Source organism: Schistocerca americana, chromosome X (genome assembly GCF_021461395.2).
Source record: "Schistocerca americana isolate TAMUIC-IGC-003095 chromosome X, iqSchAmer2.1, whole genome shotgun sequence".
In the NCBI taxonomy this organism is placed as follows: Eukaryota; Metazoa; Arthropoda; class Insecta; order Orthoptera; family Acrididae; genus Schistocerca; species Schistocerca americana.
This window is the reverse complement of record NC_060130.1, coordinates 165,616,893-165,638,952: the sequence shown is the minus strand read 5'-3', so window position 1 is coordinate 165,638,952 and position 22,060 is coordinate 165,616,893. Positions and strand designations below refer to the sequence as shown.

Here is a 22,060-nt window from a genome sequence, read left to right as displayed (position 1 = left end):
GTGCACACACTTACTGCTGTGTAAGTATCATAACAAGGAACGTCTTTATAGCACTTGGCAATTTTCCGTTCACACGGATACATTGCTATATACAGACATACACACATCAAAAAAACTTTTGCATCACCCCGGTTCCCAGAACTCCTAAGGATAGACGTTGACTGTGGATATTGTATCAGAGACACAGTCCCTTTGGCTGTTCAGATATGTCACTAAACCCGCCCAAGGATGTAAACAACCATGCATGAGCAGTGCCTATTAGACTGAGGGGGTCCGACAGCCGATCAGTTCCAGTCATTCCACCAGGAAGGAGGTACACGGCTCGTGTTGTCTGTAGTTCAACCATGCTTAGACGGTCAATACCGCGGTTCGATCGCGTCCGCATTGTTACTTTGTGCTAGGAAGGGCTCTCAACAAGGGACGTGTCCAGGCGTCTCGGAGTGAACCAAAGCGATGTTGTTCGGACATGGAGGAGATACAGAGAGACAGGAACTGTCGATAGCATGCCTCGCTCAGGCCGCCCAAGGTCTACTACTGCAGTGGATGACCGCTACCTACGGATTATGGCTCGGAGGAACCCTGACAGCAACTCCACCATGTTGAATAACGCTTTTTGTGCAGCCAAAGGACTTCGTGTTACGACTCAAACTGTGGGCAATGAGTGTCGCATATGCTGAACGCATTAGACACACTGTCCAGGGAGTGCAACAAGGCGGAGGTTCCTGCTGTTTTGGGGTGGCATTATGTGGGGCCCACGTACTGGCTGTACGATACGTAAATGCCATCCTCCGTCCGATAGTGCAACCATTTCGGCAGCATATTGGCGAGGCACTCTTCTTCATGGACGACAATTCGCGCCCCCATCATGCACATCTTGTGAATGGCTTCCTTCAGGATAATTACATCGCTCGACTAGGGAGGCCAGCATGTTCTCCAGACATTAACCCAATTGAACATGCCAGGGATAGGTTGACAAGGGCTGTTTGTGGACGACGTGGCCCCCCCAACCACTCTGAGGGATCTACGACGAATCGCCGTTGAGGGGTGGGACAATCTGGACCAACAGTACCTTGATGAACTTGTGGATAGTATGCCACGACGAATACAGGCGTTCAACGATGAAAGAGGACGTGCTACTGCGTATTAGAGGTACCGGTGTGAACAGCAATCTGAAGGTCTCGCTTTGCGGTTGTACGACATGCAATGTGTGGTTTTCATGAACAATAAAGAAGGTGGAAATGATGTTTATATTGATCTCTACTCCAGTTTTCTGTACAGGTTCCGGAACTCTTGGAACCGCGGTGATGCAAAACTTTTTTTGATATGTGTATTTTATGTGTATTCTGCTGGTGTTTAAGCCCATGCAGATGTGGAAGGTGGCGTTTATTTCACATGGTTTGACTTATTCATTCATGTGCACGTAGCATTGGATATGCCACATTGCCACCTTCGTGTGTCACGATAGTACCGTCAACAAGATTTTTTGTTGTTTTTAGTATCAACTATAGAATTCTTGCCATTCGCGCTTCCATCTCTGATGGTACTAATATCACTGCAATTTCTTTTTTCAGACGCAAACGGCTCTCATCCCTCCCACTGAAGAGGAACTTGCCATTGCAGCCAGTTCAGGTAAGAACAGCAATATTCGTAACACTAACATTCTGTCATGCGACAAAGCAACATGGGGGAAAACACGTTACAAATTGCCGGATGATATTGTCTTATTTGATGCCGTTCAATTACTTTGTTGTAAATAATGCAGCTTCGCCGAGTGAGGTGGTGCGGTGGTCAGCACATTGGACTCTCATTTAGGAGGTCGACGGTTCATACCCGCGTCCGGCCACCCTGACCTAGGCTTTCCGTGATTTCTCTAAATCGTTTCAGGCAAGTGCCGGGATGATTCCTTTGACAGGGCACGGCCGATTTCTTTCCCCATCCTTCCCTCATCCGATGGGACTGATGACCCCTCTGTTTAGTCCACTCCCCCCCCCCAAAAAAACAATCAACCAACTGCAGCCTCGTGCGGTAGTTTAATTATTTGCTACAAGTGTCATGTTTTTGCTACAAACAGAAAATGAAGTACACTGAATGTTTGTGATGTCCTCACACCATAAGATACCAACGAGACGTTGTGTGTACTTCTTTTTTTGTTTTTCAATTGCAATTAATGTAATATAAAATGTATACATATTCACAATCGCAGTATGTGACAGGACGGCCTGTTCTAAGACCATACAGGCTGCAACTTTCCTTTTTTTAAATTTCAACTTTCCTTTTTTTAAATTTCAACTTTCCTTTTTTTAAATTTCTGGCTTCCTCTTTTCTCAGATATGGTAAATAACGTTTGTTTATCTCGTCTTACGGCTTTCCCCTCACCTTTACCGAGAGCAAAACCTTACATTGTTGTTTAGATAGATAATACAACGGTTGTAACACGTCAGAACGTTCCCAGAACGTCGCGTCTTGCAGCTCTGAAATACAGAAGGAAATTCATTTTGGAACCAAAGCTTCTGTTTATTTAGTTGCTGACTAATTTCGCATTTAGCCCATTTTCACACGCCACTTATTACGTAGAACAAGATGAACCATTTCGTCACTGGTACCTTTATTATCCACATTCTACACGTACCCTCACGACAAATTTTGTTCTCTGTCGCTTGAGAAAATGGGCTAAACGGGGAATTAGTCGGAAAGTAGATGAACAGCAGCTTTTGTGTTAAAATGTCTTTTCTTCAAACTCAGAAGTTACTTTAGTAGCAGTCTACAAGATTTTCTTAAAAGGAAACGGAATAGCAGCACAATAGCAAATTAACAAAGTGTCAGTTAATAAAATACCCATGTTTCCAACTTAACTCTGACATAAGAATTTGTTTGCAAACTCGTCAGAATTCCTGGTTTCTTTGTAAATTTAATGGATGTAAAAGTCTGATAACTGCAGTTCGACGAGTCTCCTAATTTAGGATTTTTCCTAAAATTTATTCATTTGAAATACATACAAATATACTGGGTGACCCAGGAATAATGGTCAATATTCAGGAATTTGACAGAAACGATCATTCGAGGCAAAAAAGGCTAGTAAACGTGGGCTCTGAAATACATACCTACATTGATTTGAGCACTTGTTCATAGAGGGTATGTGTATCACAGTACTGAAGATGTAGTGCTCAGAGCTCCTAAGATATGTATTCCAGAGCCTGTGTGTACTAGACTTCCTCGTTTCGAATGACCGTTCTTCTCATATCCCTGAATGTTGATCATTCTTGCTGGGAATCCTTGTATTTACAAAGAATTTACCTACGTTAGATAAATAAAAATACTGCATTGTATCGTGAAAGTTTAATTTCTTTATGTAATATGTGATCCAACCACAGTACCAAACTCTTATTTTCAAATCTCGCAGGCACTCATTTGAGGATTTTATATCGTGATCTGGCGCCCCCATAAACTCAAGCGTTTTTGGCTGGTCGACCAATAAATGGGAATATTATGCAAGTAGTTAAAAAGATTCCTTGCCTCTCCATAAAATTCTCGCAGAGAAGCCCACCAACATGATTGTATTGTTGCACAACCTATAATGAGTTAACAGATGTATGACTAAGAAAATGAGAGATATTCTTACATAATTTTCACCACAAAAATGAAATCCTATCACATCCACACTGCAAACACACTTTTGTGCAAACAAAATAACAGAATTTCCGTGACTGAACTGTAGATACTTCATGTTTGTCATACAGAAGTGCAATGTACGGCGGGATACGTATATAATGGAGGGAAGGAAGGATACAGGATGTCCGGAACTGCCCATTCGCAAATTAAAGTCATCATCTTTCGTCCCCCGTAAGAGTTGAGGCCTTCTTAGAGTAGGGCGGAACTGAAGTTGAGCCAGTGTCGTCACTGTCAAATACATTCGGTGTTTGAGAGACGCCAACCGTAATACTGTTTTTTTTTTAAAGTAGCGTTCCGGGCAGGGTACAAAACTGCGGACAGCATGAGTGGCCAGAAACCCCATTGTGTGAAAATTTCTGGATATGCATCAAAAGTGTTGGGCTGCCGAATTTTGACGCTGTGGTGACTGACTAGTTTGCCTGTGGGTTAGAACTGGCTTTGCTTGGACGCAGACTCGGCGACTGTGACGCAGAGGTAATGTGGGTGAGTGAACACTTCGACATATCTGTTCATCTGTACATATTACTACAATGAGGTGACGGAAGTCATGGGATAGCGATTTGTACATATAGAGAGGGCGGTGGTATGGCGGGCACGAAGTATAAAAGGGCAGTGCGTTGACGGAGCTGTCATTTGTACTCCAGTGATTCGTGTGAAAAGGTTTCCGACGCGATTATGCACGCAAGATGTAAATAAACACTTTCAACACGGAATTGTACACTCATGCTCATAAATTAAGGATAATGCTGATACATGGTGAAACAACGCTCTGGTGGGCGGTTTGCGGGTTTAAATCACCTCGGGGTATGACCACGCGGTGCATTTGACCTGCGGTCGTCGCACGGTGGCGCTGGCAGCAGTCCACATACGCAGAGGTGTGTTGGTACATGTCGGAGTACGGTGCAGCGAGTAAGTGTGCAGATGTTTTCAGACGTGCTAATGGTGACTGTGTGTTGAAAATGGCTCAAAGAACACTTATTGGTGACGTTATGAGGGGTACAATACTGGAGCGACTGGAGGTTGGTCAAACACAGCAGGTCGTAGCACGGGCCCTCCGTGTCCCACAAAGTCTAATTTCAAGATTATGGCAACGATTCCAGCAGGCAGGAAACGTGTCCAGGCGCTACAGCGCACGACGTCCACAGTGTACAACACCACAAGAAGACCGATATCGCACCATCAGTGCCCGCAGACGGCCACGGAGTAGTGCAGGTAGCCTTGCTCGGGACCTTACCTTAGCCACTGGAGCAGTTCTCTCCAGACACACAGTCTACAGACGACTGATCAGACATGTTTCATTCGCCCAGAGACCTGCAAGGTGCATTCAACTGAACCCTGGTCACAGGAGAGCCAGTAAAGCTTGGTGTCAAGAACACAGTACATGGTCATTGGAACAGTGGTCGCAGATTATGTTCACGGACGAGTCCAGGTATAGTCTGAACAGTGATTCTCGCCAGGTTTTCATCTGGTGTGAACCGGGAACCAGATACTGACACCTTGATGTCCTTGAAAGGGACCTGTATAGAGGTTGTGGTTTCATGGAGTGGGGTGGGATTATGATTGGTGCACGTACACCCCTGCGTGTCTTTGACAGAGGAACTGTAATAGGTCAGGTGTATCGGGTCGTGATTTTGCACCAGTATGTCCGCCTTTTAGGGGTGCAGTGGGTCCAATCGTCCTCCTGATGGATGATAACGCACGGCCCTACCGAGCTGCCATCGTGGAGGAGTACCTCGAAACAGAAAATATCAGGCGAATGGAGCGACCTGCCTGTTCTCCAGACGTAAACCCCATCGAGCACGTCTGGGATGCTCTCGGTTGACGTATCGCTGCACGTCTTCAAATCCCTAGAACACTTTAGGAGCTCCGACAGGCACTGGTGCAAGAATGGGAGGCTATACCCAAGCAGCTGCTCGACCACCTGATACAGTGTGTGCCAACCCGTTTTGCGGCCGGTGTACGTGTACATGGTGATCATATCACATATTGATGTCGGGATACATGCGCAGGAAACAGTGGCGTTTTGTAGCACATGTGTTTCGGGACGATTTTCTCAACGTATCACCAATACTGTGGACTTACAGATCTGTTTCGTGTGCGTTCCTTATGTGCCTATGCTATTAGCGCCAGTTTTGTGTAGTGCCACGTTATGTGGCACCACGTTCTGCAATTATCCTTAATTTATGAGCATGAGTGTAGTTAGATCTAGACGCATGGGGCATTCCATTTCGGAAATCGTTAGGAAGTTTCTTATTCCGAGGTCTACAGTGTCAAGAGTGTGCCAGGGTACCATATTTCATGCATTAACTCTTACCAAGGGCAACGCAGGCTTTCACTTAACGACCGTGAGCAGCGGCGTTTGCGTAGAGTTGACAATGGTAACACGCAAGCAACAATGCGTGAAATAACCCCAGAAATAAACGTAGGACGTACGACGTCCCGATTTCAGTTGGTAAGAGCTGACGGTACGGTCTGAGTGCGGAGCAAACTCCACGAAGCCATGGACCAAGTCGTCAGCAAGGTACGCTGGTGGTGGCTCCGTAATAGCGTGGGCTGTGTTCACATGGAATGGATTGCGTCCTGATTATATTCGGTTACTTGGAGACCATTTGCAGCCGTTCATGGACTTAATGTTCCCAAGCACCTATGGAATTTTCATGCATAACCATGCGCCGAACAACAATTGTTCGCAACTGGTTTGTAGAATATTGTGGACAATTCAGGCGAAGGATTTGCCACCCAGATCGCCCGGAATCCCATTATGGGACTTATCGAGAGGTCTGTTAGAGCACATAATCCTGCACCAACAACACTTTCGCAATTATGGACATATGTAGAGGTAGCATGGGTCCATATTTCCGCAGGGGACTTGCAACGGCTTGTTGAGTCAATGCCATGCCGGGCAAAAGGAGGTCCGACGTGATATTAGGAGGTATTCAGTGTTGTTGTCACCTCAGTGTAAAGTCCCCGCCACGATTTCTGCCTGTGTGTGATGGCTTATTCAGGAACTACTGTAGGGATTTTGAGACGGTTGTCACTAATAGACACGGCCTTGCTGCAGTGGATACACCGGTTCCCGTGACAACACCGAAGTTAAGCGCTGTTGGTCGTGGCCGGCATTGGGATGGGTGACAACCAGCCGCCATGCGCTGTTGCCATTTTTCGGGGTGTACTCCGCCTCGTGATGCCAATTGAGAAGCTACTCGACCGAATAGTAGCGGCTTCGGTCAATAATACCATCATAACGACCGGGAGAGAGGTGTGCTGACCCCACGCCCCTCCTATCCGCATCCTCCTCCTCGGATGACACGGCGGTCGGATGGTTCCGGTAGGCCACTCGTGGCCTGAGGACGGAGCGCTTTTGTCACTAATAGATAGACCGATTCACGCGGAATGCTTATGTACGTAGTTGATTACCACTACACCTGACAAGTCATCTGTTCTTAGATACACTATATGATCAAAAGTATCCGGACACCCCCAGAAACATAAGTTTTTAATATTAGGTTCATTGTGCTTCCTCCTACTGCCAGGTACTCCATGTCAGCGACCTCATTAGTCATGAGACACTGTGAGAGAGCAGAATGGGGCGCTCCGCGGAATTCACGGACTTCGAACTTGGTCAGGTGATTGGGTGTCCCTTGGGTCATACGTCTGTACGCGAGATTTGCACACTCCTTAACATTTTTTGGTCCACTGTTTCAGATGTGGTAGTCAAGTAGAAACATGCACACGTACCGCACAAAAGCGTACAGGCCTACCTCGTCTGTTGAGTGGCAGAAACCGCCGACAGTTGAAGAGGGTCGTAATATGTAATAGGCAGACATCTATGCACACCATCACACAAGAATTCCAAACTGCATCAGGATCGACTGCATGTACTATGACATTTAGGCGGGAGGTGAGAAAACGGATTTCATGGTCGAGAGGCTGCTCATAAGCCACACATTACGCCGGTAAATGCCAAACGTCGCCTCGCTTGGTGTAAGGAGCGTACACATTGGACGATCGAACAGTGGAATAAACGTTGTGTGGAGTGACGAATCACGGTACACAATGTGTCGATCCGATGGCAGGGTGTGGGTACGGCGAATGCTCGGTGAAAGTCATCTGCCAGCGTGTGTAGTGCCAACAGTAAAATTCGGAGGCGGTGGTGTAATGCTGTGGTCGTGCTTTTCATGGAAGGGGCTTGCACCCCTTATTGTTTTGCTTAGGACTATCACAGCACAGGCCTACAATGATGTTTTAAGCGCCTTCTTGCTTCCCACTGATGTAGAGCAATTCGGGGATGGTGATTCCATCTTTCAGCACGATCGAGCACCTGTTCATAAAGCATGGCCTGTGTCAGAGTGGTTACACAACAGTAACATGCCTGTAACGGACTGGGCTGCAGAGAGTCGTGACCTGAATCCTATAGAACACCTTTGGGATGTTTCGGAACGCCGACTTTGTGCCAAGCCCCCACTGACCAACATCGATACCTCTCCTCAGTGCAGCATTCTGTGAAGAACGGGCTGCCATTCCTCAAGAAACCTTCCAGCTCCTGACTGAACGTATGCCTGCGAGAGTGGAAGCTGTCATCAAGGCTAAGGGTGGGGCCAACACCTTATTGAATTCCAGCGTTACCGATGGAGGGCGCCAGATGTCCGGATACATTTGATCACATAGTGGATTTAGTGCTACTCGTGTGAAGCCGGGACGGTCGCTAAAAAAATATCACTACACGAAAGTCGTCGTTGTGCCGCCTCTTACTGCAGCGTAACGTCCGTGACCTATGGAGACGAAGTTACTAACAGGAAGCTAGCCGTACGTGTAATTTTTTTTTTCATATTGGCCGTTGGTTTCTGCCACACTGCGATCCAGTAAACTTACAAAGTGTAAGTTTTCATACGTTTTCCAATCCATGTATCATTAATCGCCATTTAAAAACTAAGTGTATAATTCCCTTTCGACATCGCTAAAACAAAACAAAGTTTCTATACCTCACACAGAGATCTAGAAGTTACCAAACAACCAAACACCTGTTTAAAAAAGAGAAGGGGGTGAGGGTCGAGTCTTAGCTGTTCTACATAAATTGCTTGGAATGCGCTGGAAGCCAGCGAAAACGCAGTTACATACATTGAAAATTCATTCAAAATTGTTTGTAGGCAATTTTTTTGTGTTGCTCTTGCTCGATCTTATCATCATAACGACCCTTCAGGAGATAATGGATTGAACAACGCTGCCAATTCTATTGGGGAACATGTGTGATTAAAATTTATGACGATTTAAAAGCACGCACGTAATGATTCTTGTGTATCGCTCGCTTTAAATCCAGCTGGAAAGCGACGATGGTAACCTTATTTTTGGTTGCAGCCAGCCTTAATGCACTCCTTTCATGACATTTTATGAAGCTCGTTGTGTCAGCCAGTTATTAATTTCATTATTTTGTAATCATCCGAAGGTTCATGATATTAAAGTTTCTTGCTCGGAAATAAGGAAGGGAGGGAAATAACGCTCCTTCTCCGACGAGGCCTTGTGAAATGAAACTCAAAAGCTTGGGGAAGGAGAATGGCCTCGTTTTGATAAGAGGAAACTATGTCGTCAGTTTCCTTAATCCATTTAATGAAAAACAACGGCATAAGAAAATTTGGATATACAGAGGGACATCTGAACTTCGCTCCCCCTGTTTTCAACTAGAGTGTCTCAGCGATGGCGACATTTCACTCTGCTTTTGCAAGCATTGGGCTTCGATATATGCCCAGAAATCACGTATTCTCTAGCTACGTAGTATATTTCTCTCTTGAGTCCAGCGGGCGCCTGTCTTCTTACGGTGTAATTTGATCTGGAACCTCCTCTTCCCGAGAACTCTCATGGTGGCATTCAGTTTTTGATGTAACCTTCCGTTATGTAGAATTTGAACGTACCTTTAGCCAGTTTTCTGAATCATAGTATTTTGATATTTTTATTCTTACAGTCAGTGAGAAGCTCCTTGATTAGTAGGTGGGATTCAGCGTTCAGATCTGTCCATAAAGCGTCATTCAACTTGTTCTGTCGGGCCTGGCAGTCTAGTCGTAAAGCGCGTGCCTGGAAACAAAAAGAAAAATGATAGTATGACACTGCCCTTTCTTTCGTGTGATATACTGAAAACTACGGATGAAGGGCAACATGCAGATCCCATATTTCTAAATTTCCGGAAAACATCTTTCACGGTGCTTCACTGCAGGCTGTTAATGAAAGTACGAGCATATGAAATAATTTCACAGATATGTGAGTGACTCGAATACTTCTTAAATAACAGAATCGACTGTGTTGTCCTCGACGGCGAGCGTTCATCAGAGACAACGGTATTGTCAGGAGTTCCCCAGAGAAGTGTGATAGGACCACTGTTGTTTTCTATGCACATAAATGATTTGGCGGACAGAGTGGGCGGAAATCTGCAATTGTTTGCTGATGATGCCGTGGTGTACGGTAAAGTGTCGAAGTTGAGTGACTGTAGGAAGATACAAGACGACTTAGACAAAATTTCCAGTTGGTGTAATTGATACTGGAAATTTGTGGTAAGGTCTGATGGGACACACACACACACACACACACACACACACACACACACACACACACACACACACACACACACACACAAATATGGAAAAATGTAAGTCAATGCGGATGAGTAGGAAGAACAAACCTGTAATGTTCGGATACAGTATTACAGGTGTCCTGCTTGACGTAGTCAAGTCGTTTAAATATCTGCAAAGCGATATGCAAACACTGGTAGGGAAGGCAAATGGTCAACGTCGGTTTATTGGGAGAATTTTACGAAAGAGTGGTTCACTTGTAAAGGGGACCGCATATAGGACACTAGTGCGACCTATTCTTGAGTACTGCTCTAGTGTTTGGTACCAGGTCGGACTGAAGGAAGACATCGTAGCAATTCAGAGGCGAACAGCTAGATTTGTTACCAGTAGGTTCGAACAACGCGTAAGTGTTACGGAGACGCTTCTGGAACTCTAATGGGAGTCCATGGAGGGAAGGCGACTTTCTTTACGAGAAACACCATTGAGAAAATTTAGAGAACCTTCATTTGGAGCTGACTGCCGAAGGTTTCTATTGGCGCCAACATACATCGCGCGTAAGGACAACGAACATAAGATACGAGAAATTAGGGCTCAAACGGAGGCGTACAGACGGTCGTTTTTCCCTCGCTCTATTCGTGAGTGCAACAGGAGGGGAAATGACAATTAGTGGCACAAGATATCCTCCGCCGCGCACCACACGGTGGCTTGCGGAGTATCTATAAAGATGTAGAGGGCCGGGAGTCCCAAGCTGGCGAAGTTCTGCCGCAGAGTTGCAAGTCTTTTCAGTTGACGCCACATTCGGCCACTTGCACGTCGATGATGCTTCGATGATGATGATGATGATTTGATGATGATGAAACGGTAATGAAGAAAACACAACACGCAGTCCCCGAGCGGAGAAAATCTTCGATCTGGCTAGGAATCGAACCTGGCCCCCTGCAAGACAAGCAGACACCCTGGCCACTCAGCTAAGGGAACGGACTCTGGAAACAGATATGTCGCGCGATAGAATCCCGGTCTGACCACGGGAATTTTCAGTCTGATTTTCATCTAACCTTCGTCTATCAACGATGTAAGGAGTCGCCAGGAACGGCACGTGGTTTGGATCACCCTGTTCTCTGGCTGGGTAACTGGAGTAGGTTATAGACACGCAGTTGCAATACTTGCACTCAACCACGGAGCCACACTACTACTACTACTACTACTACTACTAATACTAATACTATTATACGATTCTTCCTGGTACTGTCCGTTAATTTTTCGGTGCACGTGTAGGACCGCGGTTGGGTGGTCTCCCAAACTCCCTTGGCTCCTGATTGTTTGCAGGAAATTCCTAAATATCTTCCCTTTCTGGAGTTTACCCTGCCAATCCTTTACTGTTCAAAGTTAGACGTTCAAGGGGTTGGAGAGCTTCTGGGCGTATGTCTGTTGTGAAGTGCTTGACTTTGGTGGTCAGCAAAGTCAGTGGTCAGATGCTGTTGGCTAACTGGTACACCTCCTCTAGCTCACGGATCCAAGTCTTCAGTGTCAACTTTCCTGATACACCCAGTTCTATTCTCCCGGGTAACTGAACGTTTGGTCTTCCATAATTTCGTCCTTCGCATTACTGCTTACTACGCTGAGAATTTCCTCGCAAGGAAGTCCGTCGTTTCCCTCGCCTTATCCAAAAACTCTGTTCGCTATTATAAGTATGGAGGCTTCCACGTCCGTTATCAATATGAATAAAATCGTATTTGACAGCGTCATTAGGTTTTCATAATAACGCAGCCTAAGGCAAAATGGGATTTTATTCAAATTCCTTGCTAATCCCGCTTGCTCCTTTGTGACGACTTCTTAGCGATGTCTATAATTAAAGATGGAACATTTTTATACCAGTTTGAGTCCCTTGACTTTTCAGTTTGCCTATAGTTCATGTTATCTTACATGAATAGCTTTAATGGTTCAAATGGCTCGGAGCACTATGCGACTTAATTTCTGAGGTCATCAGTCGCCTAGAACCTAGAACTAATTAAACCTAACTAACCTAAGGACATCACACACATCCATGCCCGAGGCAGGATTCGAACCTGCGACCGTAGCGGTCACGCGGTTCCAGACTGAAGCGCCTTTAACCGCACGGCCACACCGGCCGGCAATAGCTTTAATGATACACGTATGTAATTACATGACCTTTACTTCTTTCAGTATTACTTCTGTTGTAGTAAGCACAGTGACATGCAGAGCCAAAATTCCCAACTGTTACAAAAATTGCTGTTAAATTGTTTTTTCTTGTTTATTATTCTCTGGTTACAAAATTATTTTCAAAACTTAATAAAAGAAACATTTTGTTACTTACAGGTCGAAACTTGACGTTGTATGACTGGAAAATAACAAAGAAGTCTGAAGAACAACCAAATCTTATGGGTCTCGTTGTGTTCTCTGTCATTATGGGAATAACTCTTAGCAGGATGGGCGACTCAGGAAGACCCCTTCTTGACTTCTTCTGTTCCTTGGGAGCTGCCATGATGATCATAACAAACTGGGTTATCTGGTATGTTTCACAGAACCTCCTTTATTAACGGTCTAATTATAAGTTGCTTAGTGAAATTACCAAATGAAAAATTTTTATGTTCCCAGGATCTCACCGATTGGTGTATTTTTCTTGATTGCTGGAAAACTATTGGAAATGGAAAGCTTTGAAGTTATTGTTGGGCAGTTGGGAATGTACTTCATGACTGTCATGCTTGGGCTGTTTATCCATGGTTTCATTATCTTGCCAATCTACTACACTCTTGCTACTAGGAAGCTTCCTTTCCGATTTATTGCAAACCTTAGCCAGGCTTTGTTCACCGCATTTGGTACTGCTTCAAGGTAAGAGGAAATACCAGAGGAATTTCAGAGATAAATGACATTCATTTATGTTAGTTTGGAAGTCTATAGAGTTTGTAGTACTTTCCGACCTAGTACCAAGTGAGTAAGTAAACCAAAATAATTAATTACACAAAAAACCTTTCAGCAATGCAACGCTTCCTGTATCCATGCGATTACTGGAGACGAAGAACGATGTTGATACTAGAGTGTCTCGTTTCGTTATGCCGATTGGAGCAACAATAAACATGGACGGCACGGCCCTTTATGAAGCAGTTGCTGCCATTTTTATTTCACAAGTTCGAAACGTTGGACTCAGTCTTGGCCAGCTAATTGCAGTGAGGTAAGTACATCACCGCAATGACGGAAACGAATTTGAGAGGAAGTTGCTTCTTTTTCTTTCAATTTAAATTTAGCTGTGGATGAGTAAATGTTATTGTTATGACTTCTTAGAGTAGCTGAAAGTTTTAATTATGTGAGTTATCCTTTGATTGATGATATGAGATCAGCCAGGGCAATTTTCTGAAGTCTGACATGTTAGCAGGAAATAATACTTGAGACTATTTTCCACAATTATCTCGGTAAGGGTTGAATTGATTATTTATTTTCATGGGTTTTTCGTGACTCCATAGAAACAAGTTTGGACACAGCAGTACTATTTACGCTATTATTCTCAGTACCACTTAGAAGCACGAAACCACCCTCAAAGAAATGTTCAAATGTGTGTAAAATCTTATGGGACTTAACTGCTAAGGACATCAGTCCCTAAGCTTACACACTACTTAACCCAAATTATCCTAAGGACACACACACACACACCCATGCCCGAGGGAGGACTCGAACCTCCGCCGGGACCAGCCGCACAGTCCATGACTGCAGCGCATCAGACTGCTCGGCTAATCCCGCGCGGCGAAACCACCCTCACATTTACGCCTGGTATCAAGGTGTTGTTGATTGGTGAGGAAAAAAGTACCGTAACCTTATGAGAATGGTATCTTGCTCTCTATGTTCATTCAGGCAGAGGTACGTTTGTCATTGACATTTAACATTACGTGGCAGCAAACACACTTGCGCAAAATGATACCCTGTACCGATGATCCCACCTGTATAACTTTTGGTTTACATATTGTACGGATTATATGCAGTATATTCGTAATACTATGGTCACAGACTCGTGGACATATTGTCTTTGACAATGATTTCCGTATCCCGTAAAACCACTTCTGGCTGCAAAGTTGTGGTTCCCTTGTCCTCCGACACAATTAGAGGTACCTGATGTCTTCTAAGGTGATGGTGTTTAACGTTTCCTCCACGTGTTGTCGTAATTGGCTAGATGTCACCGGAATACATCGCCTTCCTGAGACGTCTCTCATCCTAAATGGCAGACAGGTCTGGTGATCGTGCAACTGGGGGGAGTTGATAAACATCTGGAAAAATTCGTTGAGTAACGCAAGTAGTGAGCGCGTGGGCATCCTTCTGCTAGAAGATCATGACCCCCTGACTTCGAAGAAAGGCTAACAATGATGACGGTATCAGTGAATCACAAATTGTTCAGAGATCCAAAAAAAACACAGAAGTGTAGGGCAGTTAAAGGCTGTGGTTTCCCAAACGATGATGCGGATTCTGCATCAATACATAGGCCTATATTACTCAAGTCTACTTACGGTATGTGGTGCAGGACGCTTTGTGTCGCACTGGCACTTTTCCCTTTCCTCTTCCAGTCGCGAATGGTGCGACAGAAGAGCGATTGTTGGTAAGCATCCGTGTGAACTCGATTCTCTCTAATTCTATCTTCATTATCTTCTCGCGATATACACCAGTACGTAAGAGGAAGAAATATGTTGTTTGATTATTCTGGGAATTTTAACACTGATGCACAACGCCTTTCCTGTAAGTCTGACACGGCAGCTGAATGAGCATCTCCGTGAATGTTTCGCGCTTATTGAACGAACCTGTAGCGCTGTGGCGAAGCGAGCTACTATTCTTTGTATCTTCTCTATTTCTTATATTAATTGTTTGTTTTGCGTCTCCCAGACTGATGGCAATACTAAACTTTCGGTGGAACAGGAGTTTTGTAAGCTACCTCCTCCGTGGATGGGCTACACTTCCTCATTCTTCCAACGAATGTCAGTCTAACATCTGTCTTTCCTACAATATGGCCGTTCCACATTAAGTCACTCCATACACTTATTCCCGGGTCTCACACCCAGCGCCGGCTTTATTTAGGGTGTGGCGACTCGGGCGGTCGCCCAGGGCGCCGGGGCCCAAGGGGCGACACGTACTAAACGCATGTAAAAAAAAAAATTACAATTTACAATCACCCATTTCGCGAAACTAAAATATTATTCAGTCTCATTCAACATACGTCGCTAATCTCACGAATGCGCGATGAATTCGGGGTAGCAGAAGAGAAATCATGCTGAATGCAATCTTCGTATTGTCTGCAACCATCCATGTTTGACGCGGGCTAGCGCCTCTCTTATTTGTTTCAAGAACTGCAACAAGGAAGAGCCCATGCAGCCGCACCATCTCTCGTTTACAACAGAAACTACCGGTCGCTCCAAATAAAAGAAAATACAGACTGTGAAATATACATTACATTATGATTTAATTAATACGAATGTATTTATATCGAATATTTGTGACTTAATGACTCGTGTACATTAATTAATAGATCATGCAATGCGTGCACTGCATTCATAGAGAATTCTCCCCTAACTTACTGAAATAATACAGCGCCACACAATGTTTGTTAGACTGCATATGTTGGCAGCGCTACGATTTGCACCCGCATGTCAGTAATTGTCAGTAAGAGTCGGAGGCAGCGGTCATGTTTTCGTGGCTGAATAATTGTGAGTGAAACGAGTGTCGTGACTGTGTCAACATTTTAATTTTCTGGTAGGTGCGAAAAACATTTTTATCTTTCAGTTCAGGTTTTTTTCTAGTTACGTCTACTGATAGGTGAATTTCTTTATTTGTTATAGATCGAATATTGTGGTCGCGAAATAGAGCAGTGTCCAAGCAATAATTTGTCAAATTATTAAATCATGCCAGAAGAGAAGGAAATGATTAAAAAAAAGCTTTCTGGTTCAGAAAATCGGAAAAGAAAAGCTGAAAAAGAAAAAGTTCTTGAAGAAACTAAAAAGCACATGAATATTTCTAAGTACCTTAAAGGAAATTCTAAGGCAAATACTTCAGATATTGAATCAAAAGTCCATGTATCAGCAAATATTTCTTCAGACTGTGAACAATTATACACAAAAAATATACAATCACCTATTGAAGGTGATCAAATTGACCAGCGCAGTACATCATTGCATGAATCCTCTGATATTTCTCCAAGTCAAAATCAACGCATGACATCTGTGGTCGATGAAAGTATCAACGTTCTTGCAATAAAAGAATACAATGTTTCTGATGTAGGTACGTGGCCAAAAGTACTTAATGCTAGAGATATAGATCGCATTATAATATGTGGACCCTCACAAGTATGTCTAAATAACTTTCCAAAAGATGAAAATGGGCGTCATTTCTCTTCAACTCATTACACAAGAAAACTATCAAACGAAGAAACTATCAGACGATGGTGGCTAGTTAATTCTGTATCAAACGACAGTGTCTTTTGCTTTTGTTGTCGACTGTTTGATTTAAAGTCAACTACTAATTTGACTACCACTGTGGGTTTCAGAAATTGGAAACATTTAAGTGAAGCTCTGAAACTGCATGAAAATAGTCATAACCACAAAAAAGCATTTACTCAATGGACTGAAGCTGAAATCAGGTTTAAAGCTGGATTAACTATTGACAAGGAAGAACAAAAGCTAATTTCTAAAGAAAGTTTACGATGGAGCAATGTGCTTCAAACATTGATGCACATTACTTTGTATTTGGCTGAAAATAATATGGCATTCAGAGGGTTATCAGATAAATTATTTACCCCAAATAATGGAAAATTCTTAGGTCTTGTACAGTTATTGGCAAAGTTTGATCCAATCATGGAAGAGCACGTCAGACTGGCATTGAATGGTGATTTGGCTGACCATTATTGCGGCAACAATATACAAAATGAATTAATAGAACTCATGGCATCACACGTTATGTCTACAATCGTATCCCGCATAAAGGGTTCAAAGTATTATGCAATCATAGCTGACTGTACTCCAGATATAAGCCACAAAGAACAACTTTCGATAACTTTAAGATGCGCCGACATAACAGAGGATGGCGTAAGTGTAAAAGAACATTTCATCTCATTTCTGCAAATAGATGATACAACCGGTGAAGGCCTCACAGAAAGAATTTTAAAAACATTGAGTGATCTTGACCTTAACATTAATGACCGCAGAGGACAGGGCTACGATAACGGCGCGAACATGAAGGGGAAAAATAAAGGCGTCCAGAACAGAATTAAGAAGTTAAATCCACTAGCTTTTTTTGTGCCATGTGGATGCCATAGTTATAATTTGGTATTGTGTGATGCGGCAAAATCATCAGTAAAATCCGTGACACTGTTCGGAATGTTACAAAAAATGTTTAATCTATTCGCTGGATCGGTAAATAGATGGAAAATTTTGACCGACCATTTGAAGATATACACCCTAAAAAATGTAAGTGACACACGCTGGGAAGCTCGAATTGATAGCGTCAAAGCGGTTCGTTATCAATTATGCGAAATGCATGACGCTTTGGTTTCCTTGGCCGATGCTACTGAACAAAGCGATGCTGCGGTGTCACACGAAGCGACAACACTAGGAGGACAATTAAAAGACTTCAGCTTCATTGTTTCTCTCGTGACATGGTATGATGTTCTGTTTCAAATTAACGTTGTGAGTAAAGCAAGTCAGTCACCCACAATCAACTTTGTCGAGTTTATGGGAATCCTTGACAAATGTTGCTCTTATTTGGAAACATATAGACAAACAGGTTTCGAACAAGCTATTGTAACAACAACTGAACTGGCTTCGGATCTTGATACGCAGCCATTATTTAAACCACAAATGCGATTAAGACGTATTAAACGCAGGCCGGGTGAAGAGGCTGTTGATGATCAAATAACTGACCCAAAAAAGAAGTTTAAAGTAGAGTTTTTCAATGCACTGTTGGACACCGTGCACATATCCATGAAAGAAAGATTTGAACAGATGCAAGAATTTTCTACGACGTGGAGTTTCTTATTTGACATTAAAAAAATCAAAATAAAGAAGAACTAATACAATGCTGTTCTAAATTACAAGAAAAGTTAACTGTCAACATGAAGTCAGATATTGATGGAAATTTGCTGTGCGACGAAATTTTAGGCCTGCAACACTATCTCGAAGACAGCCAGGCAACGCCTATTGAAGCCTTAAACTTCATAAAAAAGCATAATCTTCAAGAGTTATATCCCAACATCTGGATAACGTTACGTATTTTGCTAACAATACCAGTGACTGTCGCAAGCGGCGAACGCAGTTTTTCCAAACCGAAGCTGATAAAAACGTACTTGCGGTCTACGATGTCTCAAACAAGACTAACCAGTTTGGCCTCACTGTCCATTGAAAATGAAGTTGCAGAAAACCTGGACTTTGCTAATCTGATCAGAGACTTTGCCGACAGAAAAGCGAGAAAAGTAAAATTTTAGTCGTTTATAATTGTTTTTCATTAGGCGTAATATGTTTTGTGTTCAGATGACTGACAGAAAATATAGGTTTATGGCTTACAGTTATATTAAATTCAATAAAAATATGGTACCCAATTCAAAATTAGTGTTTTTTCGTTATACATAATACCTCCTATATATAAAATTCAATTGTTGTGTGTTAGTCTCACCAAAACAAAGAAATGGCTTGACCAATTTGAATAATTTTTGTTTTGTTTTGTTCGCTTTAGTACAGGGGTGCTTCAGAAAAGAAAAGAAATATTTGGGATATACGAGCATGTTTCAACCACATTTTACGCATCTTTTCTTTGTTTGGAACACGCAGAAACAGTTTTCTGGAGTTGTTGTAGAGGTACAGTGCATTACTACGCAATATTTTTAGACAATTTCCCAAAACGTGAATGCCCAAACAATATATCACTGCTATACTGACTGTTACGGCAGCGACAGCAGCATGCTGGACTGACGTCACAGGCTACACAAGACTCACATGGAGCGTCTTAGCGGGCTTCCAGATTATTTGGATTTCATTTCCATTTAAAAAAATAAAATACTCAAATTTACGATGGAAAAAACCATGTTATGATCATAAGACGACGCCATTAACCACTTAAGACGATTTCTAGAAAACAGTCAAATACCGTGTTGCAAAGCACTGCCAGGTTCGCTATTTATACAATAAAGGGCGCCAACTAGACGACTCGCCCGGGGCACCTGGATGGCTAAGGCCGGCCCTGCTCACACCTTAGCCTGCGACAAGCGACAACAGGCAGATTCCACATTACTAGATTTCCGGAAGGTGTTTGACACTGTTCCCCACCGCAGACTGTTGGCGAAGGTACGAGTATACATGTACGGTTCCCAGATATATGACTGGCTTGAAGGCTACCAATAAAACCCCGTATGTGGTCCCCGACTGCGAGTGTTCATCAGAGACAAGCGTTTCATCAGGAGTGCCCCATGGAAGCTCCCCATAAACCTAAATGACCTTCCGGACAGGGTGAGCAGCAATCTGAGGTTGTGTGATGGCTCTATGGTGTATTGGAAGGTGTCGTCGTTGAGTGACTGTAGGAGAATACGAGCTGTAAAAATAAAATTTCTAGTTGTAACGGCAGCTTGCCCCAAATGTAGAAAAATGTAAGTTAATGCAAATCATCAAGGTAAACAATCTCTTAATGCTTCAACACAGCATCGGTAATGTGCCGCTTGTCACAGTCGGGTCGGTTAAATGTCTAGGTGTAAAGTTGCAAAGAAATACGAAATGTATTGAGCACACAAGGACATTAGTAGGGAAGGCGAATGGTCGACTTCGGGTTTTTGGGCGAGTTTTATGAAAGTAAGGGAGACTGGGTATAGAACACTAGTGCGACCCATTCTTCATTATTGCTCCAGTGTTTAGGATCCCCACCAGGTCGGATTAAAGGAAGACATCGAAGCTGTTCACTGGCGGGCTGCTAGATACGCTATCGGTCTGTTCGAACAACACGCTTGTATTCTGAAGATGCTTCGTGAACTCAAATGGAAATCATTGGAGTGAAGACAACGTTCCTTCGCGAAACACTATTGAGAGAACTTGTGGAACCGGTATTTGAAATCGACTGCAGAATGTATGAAAATAGGGCACTTACGGAGGCATGTAGATAGTCGTTTTTCCCTCCCTCCATTTGCTACTGGCACAGGAAAGGAAAAGACCAGCAGTGGCTCAAGGTATCTTCTGCCAAGCATCATGTGATATGTTGTGGAGTTATGCATTTAGATGTAGATATGACATTTACATATAATGAGAGTAGTAATGTTCCTGTAACACTCTCATGGGGTACGCCCGAAGCTACTTTTACGTCTGAGGGTTTCTCTCTGTTGAGGATGACATTTTGTGTTCTATTTCCTAGGAACCCCACAGCCTAATAACAAAGCTAGTCTAATGCTCTGTATACTCGAATTTCGTTAATTAGGTAGCAGTGCGGAATTGTACCGAAAATATCCCGAAAGTCAAGGAACGCGGCGCTGATACCTACTGCCTTTATAGTCCAGTAGGCGGATATTCGAAAAGGGGAAGGGATGGGATAGGTGGAGGAGAGGGTCACAAAAGTCCGAATTTTCTGAACCTTTTGTATGTTATATACACGTGGTCAGTAGTGTAGAATCAAAGTTTTCGACATCTAGAACCCTGTACTAAGGTGAAAAAAATAAATAAATTGCAAGTATTTTAGTGTTCTGTCTATTACTGTTGCCCATGCAGTCCACGACAAAATGGACTTAGACCTTTACATGCGTTGCATTAAGTTTCCTATAATTTACTCCGGTAAAATGTTTTATATCAGCTACCATACTTTCCAAGATGCAGAGCTTCTTCAAATGAATGGCAAATATCTCAAATAATCAAAAAAAAAATATATATATATATATATATATATATTTATTTATTTATTGCATACAGGGAAAAATGGAAAAATCAACATCCACCAAGTCACTACTTGAATCAAGAATTTTATTCACCATAGACCATTTTACAATTATATTGGCTTCATCATACAGGATGTAGTAGTACATACACAATAATAAAATAAACTAATGTCAATACATTATAGTATACATTTTAAGCATGACAGTGTACTAAATTACACCAGGATAGTTTCTAAAAGTTCATACAGTAAGCTATATTATAATATAGTAAAGTGTAGTATAGTATAGTATACCCTTTATGTAGTGTATTCTGTATTGTACACACTATGTAATTGCACATGACTTAACCAAACCACAAAATAATATGTTCAACTACAGAAAACTTATAAATGCTAATATCCTCCTCAGGCATCTCGAAGAATTCTTTAATGTCATAAAATGGACGATCTGACACCCATCTGTACCACTTAATAAAAAAAAAGTATCCATATACTGAAATGAATTTTCAGTTCATTGAACATTTGAGTGGGTTTACTTCGTGGAAATTTCCTGTTCTTGCTAATCTGTGGCGTGGCATGTCTAAATTACCCTTAGCTCTGGTTTTGTGTTCATGTATCTCCCATCTGGCAACAAATTCTGAAATAATATTTTTGATATAGGGTGCAGACACACAAATGTCTAAATATATAGTTGTAAGTATTCTGAGTCTGGAAAAAAGAAGACGACAGTGCTCCCTGTGACCTCTTTTACATATTGTGTGTGCAAGACTTGTTTTTGTAATTTCAAAATGTTCTTTTTTCTATCATGTAATTAGATTTTCCTGGATTTTCGGTGGTTTCGATAAAGAATGCTAATTCTACACAATAGTTACAAATATTAGATGCTGGTGTTTTAAAACCAAGGTTGAATCCTAATAAAAAAATTTGGTGAAATATTACAAAGCTGT

At 42.7% G+C, this 22,060-nt stretch overlaps 1 protein-coding gene across 2 annotated transcripts in view; it reads left to right on the top strand.

The window, feature by feature from the left end:
- LOC124554795 (excitatory amino acid transporter 1) overlaps positions 1-22,060 on the top strand; it is a 762,497-nt gene that overhangs the window by 729,925 nt on the left and 10,512 nt on the right. For both annotated transcript variants that reach the window (XM_047128448.1, XM_047128447.1), the window contains exons 4-7: positions 1,572-1,629; positions 12,564-12,756; positions 12,843-13,076; positions 13,222-13,416. In XM_047128448.1, coding sequence (XP_046984404.1) covers positions 1,572-1,629; positions 12,564-12,756; positions 12,843-13,076; positions 13,222-13,416 — 680 coding nt within the window. The remainder of the gene's footprint in view (positions 1-1,571; positions 1,630-12,563; positions 12,757-12,842; positions 13,077-13,221; positions 13,417-22,060) is intronic.